Source organism: Scyliorhinus canicula, chromosome 29 (assembly GCF_902713615.1).
Source record: "Scyliorhinus canicula chromosome 29, sScyCan1.1, whole genome shotgun sequence".
Taxonomy (NCBI): domain Eukaryota; kingdom Metazoa; phylum Chordata; class Chondrichthyes; order Carcharhiniformes; family Scyliorhinidae; genus Scyliorhinus; species Scyliorhinus canicula.
In genome coordinates, this window is record NC_052174.1 from 813,693 (window position 1) to 829,984 (window position 16,292).

General features: G+C 56.4%; 1 protein-coding gene across 1 annotated transcript in view; it reads right to left on the bottom strand.

Annotated features, from left to right (window-relative positions):
- Positions 1 to 11,301: 11,301 nt before the first annotated feature.
- The window catches only part of LOC119958276 (voltage-gated potassium channel subunit beta-3-like), an 89,297-nt gene continuing 84,306 nt past the window's right edge, over positions 11,302 to 16,292 (bottom strand). The window contains exon 10 of the mRNA XM_038786707.1: positions 11,302 to 11,366. Coding sequence (XP_038642635.1) covers positions 11,302 to 11,366 — 65 coding nt within the window. The remainder of the gene's footprint in view (positions 11,367 to 16,292) is intronic.

Sequence of the window (16,292 nt, forward strand, 5' to 3'; positions counted from 1 at the left end):
CAGCACCACACAGCGAACAGAATCCAGGGTTTGCATTGATATAGCAACTTTCCTCGACCGGAGGACGTCCTCAAAGACGCAACAGCCAACGTCGCAGCCTTGGCAATCTTTGCACAGCAGTATCCCGCTGTGTTACGCAGAGTTGCCTGACCAGGTCCTCGGCGCTGACCCTCTGACAGTGCAGCACTCCCTCAGTACTGACCCTCTGACAGTGCAGCACTCCCTCAGTACTGACCCTCTGACAGTGCGGCGCTCCCTCAGTACTGACCCTCTGACAGTGCTGCACTCCCTCAGTACTGACCCTCTGACAGTGCAGCACTCCCTCAGTACTGACCCTCTGACAATGCGGCATTCCCTCAGTACTGACCCTCTGACAGTGCGGCACTCCCTCAGTACTGACCCTCTGACAGTGCGGCACTCCCTCAGTACTGACCCTCTGACAGTGCGGCACTCCCTCAGTACTGACCCTCTGACAGTGCGGCACTTCCTCAGCACTGACCCTCTGACAGTGCGGCACTCCCTCAGTACTGACCCTCTGACAGTGCGGCACTCCCTCAGTACTGACCCTCTGACAGTGCGGCACTCCCTCAGTACTGACCCTCTGACAGTGCAGCATCACCTCAGTACTGACCCTCTGACAGTGCGGCACTCCCTCAGTACTGACGCTCTGACAGTGCGGCACTTCCTCAGCACTGACCCTCTGACAGTGCGGCACTCCCTCAGTACTGACCCTCTGACAGTGCGGCACTCCCTCAGTACTGACCCTCTGACAGTGTGGGGCTCCCTCAGTACTGACCCTCTGACAGTGCGGCACTCCCTCAGTACTGACCCTCTGACAGTGCAGCATCACCTCAGTACTGACCCTCTGACAGTGCGGCACTCCCTCAGTACTGACCCTCTGACAGTGCAGCGCTCCCTCAGTACTGACCCTCTGACAGTGCGGCACTCCCTCAGTACTGACCCTCTGACAGTGCAGCACTCCCTCAGTACTGACCCTCTAACAGTGCAGCACTCCCTCAGTACTGACCCTCTGACAGTGCGGCACTCCCTCAGTACTGACCCTCTGACAGTGCGGCACTCCCTCAGTACTGACCCTCTCACAGTGCGGCATTCCCTCAGTACTGACCCTCTGACAGTGCTGCACTCCCTTAGTACTGATCCTCTGACAGTGCGGCACTCCCTCAGTACTGACCCTCTGACAGTGCGGCGCTCCCTCAGTACTGACCCTCTGACAGTGCGGCACTCCCTCAGTACTGACCCTCTGACAGTGCGGCACTCCCTCAGTACTGACCCTCTGACAGTGCGGCACTCCCTCAGTACTGACACTGACAGTGCAGCACTCCCTCAGTACTGACCCTCTGACAGTGCGGCACTCCCTCAGTACTGACCCTCTGACAGTGCGGCACTCCCTCAGTACTGACCCTCTGACAGTGCTGTGCTCCCTCAGTACTGACCCTCTGACAGTGCAGCACTCCCTCAGTACTGACCCTCTGACAGTGCGGCACTCTCTCAGTACTGACCCTCTGACAGTGCGGCACTCCCTCAGTACTGACCCTCTGACAGTGCAGCATTCCCTCAGTACTGACCCTCTGACAGTGCTGGTGGCGTGTGAGAGTTGGTGAGGGCCAGCTGAGGAATCCATCGGCCCTGAACCCACCCCATCCATCCACAACCCCAGCAGCGGGCAAGCAGAGGATGCGGAAAGAACCATGGACCCACGGTCAGTGAGAGAGAGTATCGGAGAGGCGGCTGGGAAAGAATGTGTTAACATCGCCCTCCCACCCTGCTGAGCTGTACGAGTCTCAGTTACTCCGTGTCCTTTTTTGCTGCTGATCCGAGGAGAAACTGGGATGGTTAGCGAAATAGTTATTGGTGCTAAAGAGTGCAGCAGCATTAACCACAGCCCCGTGTCTATCACCGCTTCGATCACACACTCAGGAAGGGCTCTGACACACTTGGGAGCAACTGTGACGCACAGGGACTGTGAAATATTATTGACAAATTAATGTGTGTCGGTTGACTTTGGTGGAGCACGAATCTGACTCTCGTTCACGTGGCACAGCTAAATTATCTCGTTATGTTCTGCCTTCACGGTCTGTAGTGGCTCAGTGAGTCAGTGTGAGGGAGCTGGGGGAGAGGGGTTACTGAGTGACAGTGTGAGGGGGCTGGGGGAGAGGGGTTACGGAGTGACAGTGTGAGGGAGCTGGGGGAGAGGGGTTACTGAGTGACAGTGTGAGGGAGCTGGGGGAGAGGGGTTACTGAGTGACAGTGTGAGGGAGCTGGGGGAGAGGGGTTACTGAGTGACAGTGTGAGGGAGCTGGGGGAGAGGGGTTACTGAGTGACAGTGTGAGGGAGCTGGGGGAGAGGGGTTACTGAGTGACAGTGTGAGGGAGCTGGGGGAGAGGGGTTACTGAGTGACAGAGCGAGGGAGCTGGATTAACATCAGTAGGGATACAGTCAGTAACACAGGGTGCTGGGGGAGAGGGGTTACTGAGTGACAGAGCGAGGGAGCTGGGGGAGAGGGGTTACTGAGTTTCAGTGTGGGGGAGCTGGATTAACATCAGTAGGGATACAGTCAGTAACACAGGGAGCTGGGGGGAGAGGGGTTACTGAGTGACAGTGTGAGGGAGCTGGGGAAGAGGGGGGTTACTGAGTGACAGTGTGAGGGTGCTGGGGGAGAGGGGTTACTGAGTGACAGTGTGAGGGAGCTGGATTAACATCAGTAGAGATACAGTCAGTAACACAGGGTGCTGGGGGAGAGGGGTTACTCAGTGACAGTGTGAGGGAGCTGGATTAACATCAGTAGAGATACAGTCAGTAACACAGGGAGCTGGGGGAGAGGGGTTACTGAGTGACAGTGTGTGGGAGCTGGGGGAGTGGGGTTACTGAGTGACAGTGTGAGGGTGCTGGGGGAGAGGGGTTCCTGAGTGACAGTGTGAGGGTGCTGGGGGAGAGGGGTTACTGAGTGACAGTGTGAGGGAGCTGGGGGAGAGGGGTTACTGAGTGACAGTGTGAGGGAGCTGGGGGAGAGGGGTTACTGAGTGACAGTGTGAGGGAGCTGGGGGAGAGGGGTTACTGAGTGACAGTGTGAGGGAGCTGGATTAACATCAGTAGGGATACAGTCAGTAACACAGGGTGCTGGGGGAGAGGGGTTACTGAGTGACAGTGTGAGGGAGCTGGATTAACATCAGTAGGGATACAGTCAGTAACACAGGGTGCTGGGGGAGAGGGGTTACTGAGTGACAGTGTGAGGGAGCTGGGGGAGAGGGGTTACTGAGTGACAGTGTGAGGGAGCTGGGGGAGAGGGGTTACTGAGTGACAGTGTGAGGGAGCTGGGGGAGAGGGGTTACTGAGTGACAGTGTGAGGGAGCTGGGGGAGAGGGGTTACTGAGTGACAGTGTGAGGGAGCTGGGGGAGAGGGGTTACTGAGTGACAGTGTGAGGGAGCTGGGGGAGAGGGGTTACTGAGTGACAGTGTGAGGGAGCTGGGGGAGAGGGGTTACTGAGTGACAGTGTGAGGGAGCTGGGGGAGAGGGGTTACTGAGTGACAGAGCGAGGGAGCTGGATTAACATCAGTAGGGATACAGTCAGTAACACAGGGTGCTGGGGGAGAGGGGTTACTGAGTGACAGAGCGAGGGAGCTGGGGGAGAGGGGTTACTGAGTTTCAGTGTGGGGGAGCTGGATTAACATCAGTAGAGATACAGTCAGTAACACAGGGAGCTGGGGGGAGAGGGGTTACTGAGTGACAGTGTGAGGGAGCTGGATTAACATCAGTAGAGATACAGTCAGTAACACAGGGTGCTGGGGGAGAGGGGTTACTCAGTGACAGTGTGAGGGAGCTGGATTAACATCAGTAGAGATACAGTCAGTAACACAGGGAGCTGGGGGAGAGGGGCTACTGAGTGACAGTGTGAGGGAGCTGGGGGAGTGGGGTTACTGAGTGACAGTGTGAGGGTGCTGGGGGAGAGGGGTTACTGAGTGACAGTGTGAGGGAGCTGGGGGAGAGGGGTTACTGAGTGACAGTGTGAGGGAGCTGGGGGAGAGGGGTTACTGAGTGACAGTGTGAGGGAGCTGGGGGAGAGGGGTTACTGAGTGACAGTGTGAGGGAGCTGGGGGAGAGGGGTTACTGAGTGACAGTGTGAGGGAGCTGGGGGAGAGGGGTTACTGAGTGACAGTGTGAGGGAGCTGGATTAACATCAGTAGGGATACAGTCAGTAACACAGGGTGCTGGGGGAGAGGGGTTACTGAGTGACAGTGTGAGGGAGCTGGGGGAGAGGGGTTACTGAGTGACAGTGTGAGGGAGCTGGGGGAGAGGGGTTACTGAGTGACAGTGTGAGGGAGCTGGGGGAGAGGGGTTACTGAGTGACAGTGTGAGGGAGCTGGGGGAGAGGGGTTACTGAGTGACAGTGTGAGGGAGCTGGGGGAGAGGGGTTACGGAGTGACAGTGTGAGGGAGCTGGGGGAGAGGGGTTACTGAGTGACAGTGTGAGGGAGCTGGGGGAGAGGGGTTACTGAGTGACAGTGTGGGGGAGCTGGATTAACATCAGTAGAGAGACAGTCAGTAACACAGGGTGCTGGGGAGAGGGGTTACTGAGTGACAGTGTGAGGGAGCTGGATTAACATCAGTAGGGATACAGTCAGTAACACAGGGTGCTGGGGGAGAGGGGTTACTGAGTGACAGTGTGAGGGAGCTGGATTAACATCAGGAGAGATACAGTCAGTAACACAGGGTGCTGGGGGAGAGGGGTTACTGTGTGACAGTGTGAGGGAGCTGGATTAACATCAATAGAGACACAGTCAGTAACACAGGGTGCTGGGGGGAGAGGGGTTACTGAGTGACAGTGTGAGGGAGCTGGATTAACATCAGTAGAGATACAGTCAGTAACACAGGGTGCTGGGGGAGAGGGGTTACTGAGTGACAGTGTGAGGGAGCTGGGGGAGAGGGGTTACTGAGTGACAGTGTGAGGGAGCTGGATTAACATCAGTAGGGATACAGTCAGTAACACAGGGTGCTGGGGTAGAGGGGTTACTGAGTGACAGTGTGAGGGAGCTGGGGGAGAGGGGTTACTGAGTGACAGTGTGAGGGAGCTGGGGGAGAGGGGTTACTGAGTGACAGTGTGCGGGGAGCTGGGGGAGAGGGGTTACTGAGTGACAGTGTGAGGGAGCTGGGGGAGAGGGGTTACTGAGTGACAGTGTGAGGGAGCTGGGGGAGAGGGGTTACTGAGTGACAGTGTGAGGGAGCTGGGGGAGAGGGGTTACTGAGTGACAGTGTGAGGGAGCTGGATTAACATCAGTAGGGATACAGTCAGTAACACAGGGAGCTGGGGGAGAGGGGTTACTGAGTGACAGTGTGAGGGAGCTGGGGGAGAGGGGTTACTGAGTGACAGTGTGAGGGAGCTGGGTGGGAGGGGTTACTGAGTGACAGTGTGAGGGAGTTGGGGGAGAGGGGTTACTGAGTGACAGTGTGAGGGAGCTGGAGTAACATCAGTAGAGATACAGTCAGTAACACAGGGTGCTGGGGGAGAGGGGTTACTGAGTGACAGTGTGAGGGAGCTGGGGGAGAGGGGTTACTGAGTGACAGTGTGAGGGAGCTGGGGGAGAGGGGTTACGGAGTGACAGTGTGAGGGAGCTGGGGGAGAGGGGTTACTGAGTGACAGTGTGAGGGAGCTGGGGGAGAGGGGTTACTGAGTGACAGTGTGAGGGAGCTGGATTAACATCAGTAGAGATACAGTCAGTAACACAGGGTGCTGGGGGAGAGGGGTTACTGAGAGACAGTGTGAGGGAGCTGGATTAACATTAGGAGAGATACAGTCAGTAACACAGGGTGCTGGGGGGAGAGGGGTTACTGAGTGACAGTGTGAGGGAGCTGGATTAATATCAGTAGAGATACAGTCAGTAACACAGGGTGCTGGGGGGAGAGGGGTTACTGAGTGACAGTGTGAGGGAGCTGGGGGAGAGGGGTTACTGAGTGACAGTGTGAGGGAGCTGGATTAACATCAGGAGAGATACAGTCAGTAACACAGGGTGCTGGGGGAGAGGGGTTACTGAGTGACAGTGTGAGGTAGCTGGGGGAGAGGGGTTACTGAGTGACAGTGTGAGGGAGCTGGGGGAGAGGGGTTACTGAGTGACAGTGTGAGGGAGCTGGGGGAGAGGGGTTACTGAGTGACAGTGTGAGGGAGCTGGGGGAGAGGGGTTACTGAGTGACAGTGTGAGGGAGCTGGGGGAGAGGGGTTACTGAGTGACAGTGTGAGGGAGCTGGGGGAGAGGGGTTACTGAGTGACAGTGTGAGGGAGCTGGATTAACATCAGTAGGGATACAGTCAGTAACACAGGGTGCTGGGGGAGAGGGGTTACTGAGTGACAGTGTGAGGGAGCTGGATTAACATCAGTAGGGATACAGTCAGTAACACAGGGTGCTGGGGGAGAGGGGTTACTGAGTGACAGTGCGAGGGAGCTGGATTAACATCAGTAGGGATACAGTCAGTAACACAGGGTGCTGGGGGGAGAGGGGTTACTGAGTGACAGTGTGAGGGAGCTGGGGGAGAGGGGTTACTGAGTGACAGTGTGAGGGAGCTGGATTAACATCAGTAGGGATACAGTCAGTTACACAGGGTGCTGGGGGAGAGGGGTTACTGAGTGACAGTGTGAGGGAGCTGGGGGAGAGGGGTTACTGAGTGACAGTGTGAGGGAGCTGGATTAACATCAGTAGGGATACAGTCAGTAACACAGGGAGCTGGGGGGAGAGGGGTTACTGAGTGACAGTGTGAGGGAGCTGGATTAACATCAGCAGAGATACAGTCAGTAACACTGGGTGCTGGGGGGAGAGGGGTTACTGAGTGACAGTGTGAGGGAGCTGGGGGAGAGGGGTTACTGAGTGACTGTGAGGGAGCTGGATTAACATCAGTAGGGATACAGTCAGTAACACAGGGTGCTGGGGGAGAGGGGTTACTGAGTGACAGTGTGAGGGAGCTGGGGGAGAGGGGTTACTGAGTGACAGTGTGAGGGAGCTGGATTAACATCAGTAGAGATACAGTCAGTAACACAGGGTGCTGGGGGAGAGGGGTTACTGAGTGACAGTGTGAGGGAGCTGGGGGGGAGGGGTTACTGAGTGACAGTGTGAGGGAGCTGGGGGGAGAGGGGTTACTGAGTGACAGTGTGAGGGAGCTGGGGGAGAGGGGTTACTGAGTGACAGTGTGAGGGAGCTGGATTAACATCAGTAGAGATACAGTCAGTAACACAGGGTGCTGGGGGAGAGGGGTTACTGAGTGACAGTGTGAGGGAGCTGGGGGGGAGGGGTTACTGAGTGACAGTGTGAGGGAGCTGGGGGAGAGGGGTTACTGAGTGACAGTGTGAGGGAGCTGGGGGAGAGGGGTTACTGAGTGACAGTGTGAGGGAGCTGGGGGAGAGGGGTTACTGAGTGACAGTGTGAGGGAGCTGGGGAGAGGGGTTACTGAGTGACAGTGTGAGGGAGCTGGATTAACATCAGTAGAGATACAGTCAGTAACACAGGGAGCTGGGGGAGAGGGGTTACTGAGTGACAGTGTGAGGGAGCTGGATTAACATCAGTAGAGATACAGTCAGTAACACAGGGTGCTGGGGGGAGAGGGGTTACTGAGTGACAGTGCGAGGGAGCTGGGGGAGAGGGGTTACTGAGTGACAGTGTGAGGGAGCTGGATTAACATCAGTAGGGATACAGTCAGTAACACAGGGTGCTGGGGGAGAGGGGTTACTGAGTGACAGTGTGAGGGAGCTGGATTAACATCAGTAGAGATACAGTCAGTAACACAGGGTGCTGGGGGGAGAGGGGTTACTGAGTGACAGTGTGAGGGAGCTGGGGGAGAGGGGTTACTGAGTGACAGTGGGAGGGAGCTGGATTAACATCAGTAGAGATACAGTCAGTAACACAGGTTGCTGGGGGAGAGGGGTTACTGAGTGACAGTGTGAGGGAGCTGGATTAACATCAGTAGAGATACAGTCAGTAACACAGGGTGCTGGGGGGAGAGGCGTTACTGAGTGACAGTGTGAGGGAGCTGGGGGAGAGGGGTTACTGAGTGACAGTGTGAGGGAGCTGGGGGAGAGGGGTTACTGAGTGACAGTGTGAGGGAGCTGGGGGAGAGGGGTTACTGAGTGACAGTGTGAGGGAGCTGGGGGAGAGGGGTTACTGAGTGACAGTGTGAGGGAGCTGGGGGAGAGGGGTTACTGAGTGACAGTGTGAGGGAGCTGGGAGAGAGGGGTTACTGAGTGACAGTGTGAGGGAGCTGGGGGAGAGGGGTTACTGAGTGACAGTGTGAGGGAGCTGGATTAACATCAGTAGAGATACAGTCAGTAACACAGGGTGCTGGGGGGAGAGGGGTTACTGAGTGACAGTGTGAGGGAGCTGGATTAACATCAGTAGGGATACAGTCAGTAACACAGGGTGCTGGGGGAGAGGGGTTACTGAGTGACAGTGTGAGGGAGCTGGGGGAGAGGGGTTGCTGAGTGACAATGTGAGGGAGCTGGATTAACATCAGTAGGGATACAGTCAGTAACACAGGGAGCTGGGGGAGAGGGGTTACTGAGTGACAGTGTGAGGGAGCTGGGGGAGAGGGGTTACGGAGTGACAGTGTGAGGGAGCTGGGGGAGAGGGGTTACGGAGTGACAGTGTGAGGGAGCTGGGGGAGAGGGGTTACTGAGTGACAGTGTGAGGGAGCTGGGGGAGAGGGGTTACTGAGTGACAGTGTGAGGGAGCTGGATTAACATCTGTAGAGATACAGTCAGTAACACAGGGTGCTGGGGGGAGAGGGGTTACTGAGTGACAGTGTGAGGGAGCTGGATTAACATCAGTACAGATACAGTCAGTAACACAGGGTGCTGGGGGGAGAGGGGTTACTGAGTGACAGTGTGAGGGAGCTGGGGGAGAGGGGTTACGGAGTGAGTGTGAGGGAGCTGGGGGAGAGGGGTTACTGAGTGACAGTGTGAGGGAGCTGGGGGAGAGGGGTTACTGAGTGACAGTGTGAGGGAGCTGGGGGAGAGGGGTTACTGAGTGACAGTGTGAGGGAGCTGGGGGAGAGGGGTTACTGAGTGATAGTGTGAGGGAGCTGGGGGAGAGGGGTTACTGAGTGACAGTGTGAGGGAGCTGGGGGGAGAGGGGTTACTGAGTGACAGTGTGAGGGAGCTGGATTAACATCAGTAGGGATACAGTCAGTAACACAGGGTGCTGGGGGAGAGGGGTTACTGAGTGACAGTGCGAGGGAGCTGGATTAATATCAGTAGAGATACAGTCAGTAACACAGGGTGCTGGGGGAGAGGGGTTACTGAGTGACAGTGTGAGGGAGCTGGATTAACATCAGTAGAGATACAGTCAGTAACACAGGGAGCTGGGGGAGAGGGGTTACTGAGTGACAGTGTGAGGGAGCTGGATTAACATCAGTAGGGATACAGTCAGTAACACAGGGTGCTGGGGGAGAGGGGTTACTGAGTGACAGTGTGAGGGAGCTGGGGGAGAGGGGTTACTGAGTGACAGTGTGAGGGAGCTGGGGAGTGGCGTTACTGAGTGACAGTGTGAGGGAGCTGGGGGAGAGGGGTTACTGAGTGACAGTGTGAGGGAGCTGGGGAGTGGCGTTACTGAGTGACAGTGTGAGGGAGCTGGGGGAGAGGGGTTACTGATTGACAGTGTGAGGGAGCTGGGGGAGAGGGGTTACTGAGTGACAGTGTGAGGGAGCTGGGGGAGAGGGGTTACTGAGTGACAGTGTGAGGGAGCTGGGGGAGAGGGGTTACTGTGTGACAGTGTGAGGGTGCTGGGGGAGAGAGGTTACTGAGTGACAGTGTGAGGGAGCTGGATTAACATCAGTAGGGATACAGTCAGTAACACAGGGTGCTGGGGGAGAGGGGTTACTGAGTGACAGTGTGAGGGAGCTGGGGGAAGAGCGGTTACTGAGTGACAGTGTGAGGGAGCTGGATTAACATCAGTAGAGATACAGTCAGTAACACAGGGTGCTGGGGGAGAGGGGTTACTGAGTGACAGTGTGAGGGAGCTGGGGGAGAGGGGTTACTGAGTGACAGTGTGAGGGAGCTGGGGGGGAGAGGGGTTACTGAGTGACAGTGTGAGGGAGCTGGATTAACATCAGTAGGGATACAGTCAGTAACACAGGGTGCTGGGGAGAGAGGGGTTACTGAGTGACAGTGTGAGGGAGCTGGGGGAGAGGGGTTACTGAGTGACCGTGTGAGGGAGCTGGGGGAGAGGGGTTACTGAGTGACAGTGTGAGGGAGCTGGGGGGAGAGGGGTTACTGAGTGACAGTGTGAGGGAGCTGGATTAACATCAGTAGAGATACAGTCAGTAACACAGGGTGCTGGGGGGAGAGGGGTTACTGAGTGACAGTGTGAGGGAGCTGGGGGAGAGGGGTTACTGAGTGACAGTGTGAGGGAGCTGGGGGAGAGGGGTTACTGAGTGACAGTGTGAGGGAGCTGGGGGAGAGGGGTTACTGAGTGACAGTGTGAGGGAGCTGGGGGAGAGGGGTTACTGAGTGACAGTGTGAGGGAGCTGGGGGAGAGGGGTTACTGAGTGACAGTGTGAGGGAGCTGGGGGAGAGGGGTTACTGAGTGACAGTGTGAGGGAGCTGGATTAACATCAGTAGAGATACAGTCAGTAACACAGGGTGCTGGGGGAGAGGGGTTACTGAGTGACAGTGTGAGGGAGCTGGGGGGAGAGGGGTTACTGAGTGACAGTGTGAGGGAGCTGGGGGAGAGGGGTTATTGAGTGACAGTGTGAGGGAGCTGGGGGAGAGGGGTTACTGAGTGACAGTGTGAGGGAGCTGGGGGAGAGGGGTTACTGAGTGACAGTGTGAGGGAGCTGGATTAACATCAGTAGGGATACAGTCAGTAACACAGGGAGCTGGGGGAGAGGGGTTATTGAGTGACAGTGTGAGGGAGCTGGGGGAGAGGGGTTATGGAGTGACAGTGTGAGGGAGCTGGGGGAGAGCGGTTGCTGAGTGACAGTGTGAGGGAGCTGGGGGAGAGCGGTTACTGAGTGACAGTGTGAGGGAGCTGGATCAGTAGAGATATAGACACGTCAGGTAGTTTAACAGTTTAACAATTGCCATGGGTGGGGTGTGGGTGGGGTGGGGGGGGGGGGGGGGGGGCGCTGTTAACGGCCCCCGACCAGCGTGTTGTGATCCCCACACCCTCCCGTTTACCGGCGTTGGAGCACAGGCCAGCCGGCGTCGGGCAGCAGGGCGGGAATCACGCCCCCCCCCGGGGATTTTCCGCCCCAAGGGTTTGTCGTGTGAGGAGAGATTGAACAGTTTAGGCCTGTGCTCTGTGGAGTTTACGAGAATGAGGGTTGTGGATAAAGTCGACGTGGAGCAGATTCTTCCTCTTGCGGGGGCCAATCTAGAACGAGAAGTCACAGAGTAAGAGGGACCAAATTTAATACAGAGTTGAGGGGAAACTACTTCTCCCAAAGGGTTGTGAATCTGTGGGATTCGCTGCCCCAGATTGTGGCGGATACTGGGACAGTGAGTAAACTTAAGGAGCAGGTAGACAGATTATTAATTGGTAATGGGTTGCAGAGTTGTAATATAATATAATAATCTTTATTGTCACAAGTAGGCTCACACTAACCCTGCAATGAAGTTACTGTGAAAAGCCCCTAGTCGCCACATTCCGGCGCCTGTTCGGGTCACAGAGGGAGAATTCAGAATGTCCAATTCACCCAACAAGCACGTCTTTCGGGACTTGTGGGAGGAAACCGGAGCGCCCGGAGGAAACCCACGCAGACACGGTGGGGGGGGGGGGGGGGGGGGGAGAACGTGCCGACTCCGCACAGACAGCGAGCCGAGCCGGGAATCGAACCCGGGACCGTGGCGCGGAAGGAACAGTGCTGACCACTGTGCTGCCCTGCTGCCCCCCCCCTGGCAGACGAGGCGGCATCGAATAAGTGGACTGTTAACCCTGGGTGGGGTACGTGGGGGTGGGGTGGTCAAGCCACGAAGCACCGAGTCAAAGCCCGTCTGCACATCTTTGGACCTCAGACTATGGAATCATTGAAGCAAACACGCAAACAGTAAAAACAGTAAAAACAAAGCGCAGTCAAACACACACTGTACACAGAGCAGATAAGAGTTGTTATAGTTTAGTCTCCAGGTAAGATTAGATTCTGATTAGCTGCACTTTACACAGCGGAGTGTTGAAACCGCTTGATCACAGTTTAAATGCACGCTGGGAGCTCTGATTGTATCATAGAATCCCGCAGTTTGAAAGAAGCCCATTCAGCCATCAGATTTCTGCTAACCCTTTTCTGAACGCAACCCAGTTCGTCCCACTCCATGTCCCTTTCCCCACACCCCGGTCTTTATTTTCCCTCGAGGATTGAATTAGCGGAGCGCTGTTATAGTTGGGTCCATTTTGGTGTCTGTCATGGCGTCAATGTCTCTCTCTCTCGCCTCCGAGACAGTTCCACTCCGAAGACCTTGACACAGAATCTAACATTTCAGCGCGGAGTGTGCGGAGGGAGTGTCGCATTGTCAGAGGGTCAGTACTGAGGGAGTGCCGCACTGTCAGAGGGTCAGTACTGAAGGAGTGCCGCACTGTCAGAGGGTCAGTACTGAGGGAGCGCCGCACTGTCAGAGGGTCAGTACTGAGGGAGTGCCGCACTGTCAGAGGGTCAGTACTGAGGGAGTGCTGCACTGTCAGAGGGTCAGTACTGAGGGAGTGCTGCACAGTCAGAGGGTCAGTACTGAGGGAGTGCCGCACTGTCAGAGGGTCAGTACTGAGGGAGTGCTGCACTGTCAGAGGGTCAGTACTGAGGGACTGCAGCACTGTCAGAGGGTCAGTACTGAGGGAGTGCTGCAGTGTCAGAGGGTCAGTCCTGAGGGAGTGCTGCACTGTCAGAGGGTCAGTCCTGAGGGAGTGCTGCACTGTCAGAGGGTCAGTACTGAGGGAGTGCCGCACTGTCAGAGGGTCCGTACTGAGGGAGTGCCGCACTGTCAGAGGGTCAGTACTGAGGGAGCGCCGCACTGTCAGAGGGTCAGTACTGAGGGAGTGCCGCACTGTCAGAGGGTCAGTACTGAGGGAGTGCCGCACTGTCAGAGGGTCAGTACTCAGGGAGTGCCGCACTGTCAGAGGGTCAGTGCTGAGGGAGTGCCGCACTATCAGAGGGTCAGTACTGAGGGAGTGCTGCACTGTCAGAGGGTCAGTACTGAGGGAGTGCTGCACTGTCAGAGGGTCAGTACTGAGGGAGTGCCGCACTGTCAGAGGGTCAGTACTGAGGGAGTGCCGCACTGTCAGAGGGTCAGTACTGAGGGAGTGCCGCACTGTCAGAGGGTCAGAACTGAGGGAGAGCCGCACTGTCACAGGGTCAGTACTGAGGGAGTGCTGCACTGTCAGTGTGTCTGAATTGAGGGAGTGCTGCACAGTCAGAGGGTCAGTACTAGGGGAGTGCTGCATTGTCAGAGGGTCAGAACTGAGGGAGTGCTGCACTGTCAGAGGGTCAGTACTGAGGGAGTGCCGCACTGTCAGAGGGTCAGTACTGAGGGAGTGCTGCACTGTCAGAGGGTCAGTACTGAGGGAGTGCCGCACTGTCAGAGGGTCAGTACTGAGGGAGCTCCGCACTGTCAGAGAGTCAGTACTGAGGGAGTGCCGCACTGTCAGAGGGTCAGTACTGAGGGAGTGCCGCACTGTCAGAGGGTCAGTACTGAGGGAGTGCCGCACTGTCAGAGGGTCAGTACTGAGGGAGTGCCGCACTGTCAGAGGGTCAGTACTGAGGGAGCGCCGCACTGTCAGAGGGTCAGTACTGAGGGAGTGCCGCACTGTCAGAGGGTCAGTACTGAGGGAGTGCCGCACTGTCAGAGGGTCAGTACTGAGGGAGTGCCGCACTGTCAGAGGGTCAGTGCTGAGGGAGTGCCGCACTGTCAGAGGGTCAGTACTGAGGGAGTGCTGCACTGTCAGAGGGTCAGTACTGAGGGAGTGCTGCACTGTCAGAGGGTCAGTACTGAGGGAGTGCTGCACTGTCAGAGGGTCAGTACTGAGGGAGTGCTGCACTGTCAGAGGGTCAGTACTGAGGGAGAGCTTGACCCCGTTGACTCTCAATGGCAATTCTCAGAGGGGCCAACGCCATTCCAAATTTGTAAAGGTGCAAGAGTGTTGAAATATTCGCTTCCCCACATCGGTGGCTCTTAGGGGGAATGTGATTGAGGAACCCAGCAGCCCGCCTGTGGCGTTGCTCAAACAGGGCTTCATGTGACATGTAGTACTCTGCTGCTGAATCCGAGCAGCACATTCCCCTTGAGAGTAAATTGTGCAATTTCTGCGTCTTCTTGGGTATGTTTGATTTCAATTTAATGGGGCAGCACGGTAGCGCAGTGGTTAGCACAGTTGCTTCACAGCTCCAGGGTCCCGGGTTCGATTCCCGCCTTTGGTCCGAGCGGAGTCTGCACGTTCTCCCCGTGTCTGCGTGGGTTTCCTCCGGGCGCTCCGGTTTCCTCCCACAAGCCCCGAAAGACGTGCTGTTGGGTGAACTGTACATTCTGAATTCTCCCTCTGTGTACCCGAACAGGGGCCGGGAGTGTGGCGACTAGGGGCTTTTCCACAGTAACTTCATTGCAGTGTTAATGTCAGCCTACTTGTGACACCAATAGAGATTATTATTGTGTCCGTTTATGTGGCTCGATGTTAAAGTTTGTTTGATAATCGCTCCTTGGGAAACACTTCTGGACACTTTGGTACATTAAGGATGCTTCTGTGACAGTCAAGTTGGTATATGGTCGTACTGTGTGGGCCAGCCTCTGCTCCTGGCTGCCGAATTGTATTGGCAAAGAACGCTCCGAGGGATTAAAAGTTACTCAATCAGCCAAACCTTTCACCCAAGTCTTTAGCTGCTTGCTGATGTGTCACTCCGCAGAGATTGGCAATAAAACTCTAAACATTCGGCATAGACGATCAGTTTGTGGGATCTCTTGTACGGGTCGAGTGGGATTACCAGAGGGATAAAGAATCAATTACAAATAAGGGGCGGGATTCTCCGACCCCCCCCGCCGGGTCCAGAATTCTGCGCGCACAGAGATTCGGCGGGGGCGGGAATTGCGCCGGAAGAGACTTCCTCCCCTGCGCATGGGCCGGGATGACGTCGGCAGCCGCTGACGCTCCAGCGCATGCGCGGACATACGCCGGCCGGCGAAGTCCTTTCGGCCCCGGCTGGTGGGGCGCCAAAGGCCGTTCACGCCGGCCGGCAGAGCGGGAGCCGGCCCGGGCCCAGCCCCTCAATGTGAGGGCTCGGCCCCTAAAGGGGCGGAGAATTCCGCACCTTTGGGGCGGCCCGACGCCAGAGTGGTTCACGCCGCTCCGACACGCCGGGACCCCCCGCCCCGCCGGGTAGGGGAGAATCCCGGCCAAGATTTTTTAAGCCTTAATAACGGCCCATCGCGTGCGAGGCCGTTTATGGGATCTTGCTGTGCGCAAAATTGTGCTGCTGTGGTTCCACCGGCGGCAACATTTCGAAAGGGCAGCACGGTAGCGCAGTGGTTAGCACTGTGGCTTCACAGCTCCAGGGTCCCAGGTTCGATTCCCGGCTGGGTCACTGTCTGTGCGGAGTCTGCACGTCCTCCCCCTGTGTGCGTGGGTTTCCTCCGGGTGCTCCGGTTTCCTCCCACAGTCCAAAGATGTGCGGGTTAGGTGGATTGGCCATTCTGAATTCTCCCTCTGTGTACCCGAACAGGGGCCGGAGTGTGGCGACTAGGGGCTTTTCACAGTAACTTCATTGCAGTGTTAATGTCAGCCTACTTGTGACACTAATAGAGATTATCATTATGATGCTGTCATAATGATGTGCCAATTCTTTGACAGGCCCGGGTGGGATTTGCGTGCAATAGATAGTTAGAGAAATACAGCACAGTACAGGCCCTTCGGCCCACGATGTTGTGCCGAACTTTTGTCCCTAGATTAATCATAGAATTTTGGACACTAATGGGCAATTTAGCATGGCCAATCCACCCTAACCTGCACATCTTTGGACTGTGGGAGGAAACCGGAGCACCCGGAGGAAACCCACGCAGACACGGGGGAGAAGGTGCAGACTCCACACAGGCCGGGAATCGAACCCTGTAGTAGATTCTATCCGCAATCATCCCTCGGCCAATGCGTGGCGGGGTGGGGCAAACCGCTACACCCAAATATCGCCTGCGCTTCGTAAAAGAGCCTTTCGTCGCCTGCGAAGAGTTCGGGAGGTTGTGAAAGGGGTGGGATTTACGGCGGCAATTGCCCCTCGTCGGTCGGTGTGTTGTTTTTGTTTCTGGAGATCTAAAAATGTCCCAAACGTCGCAA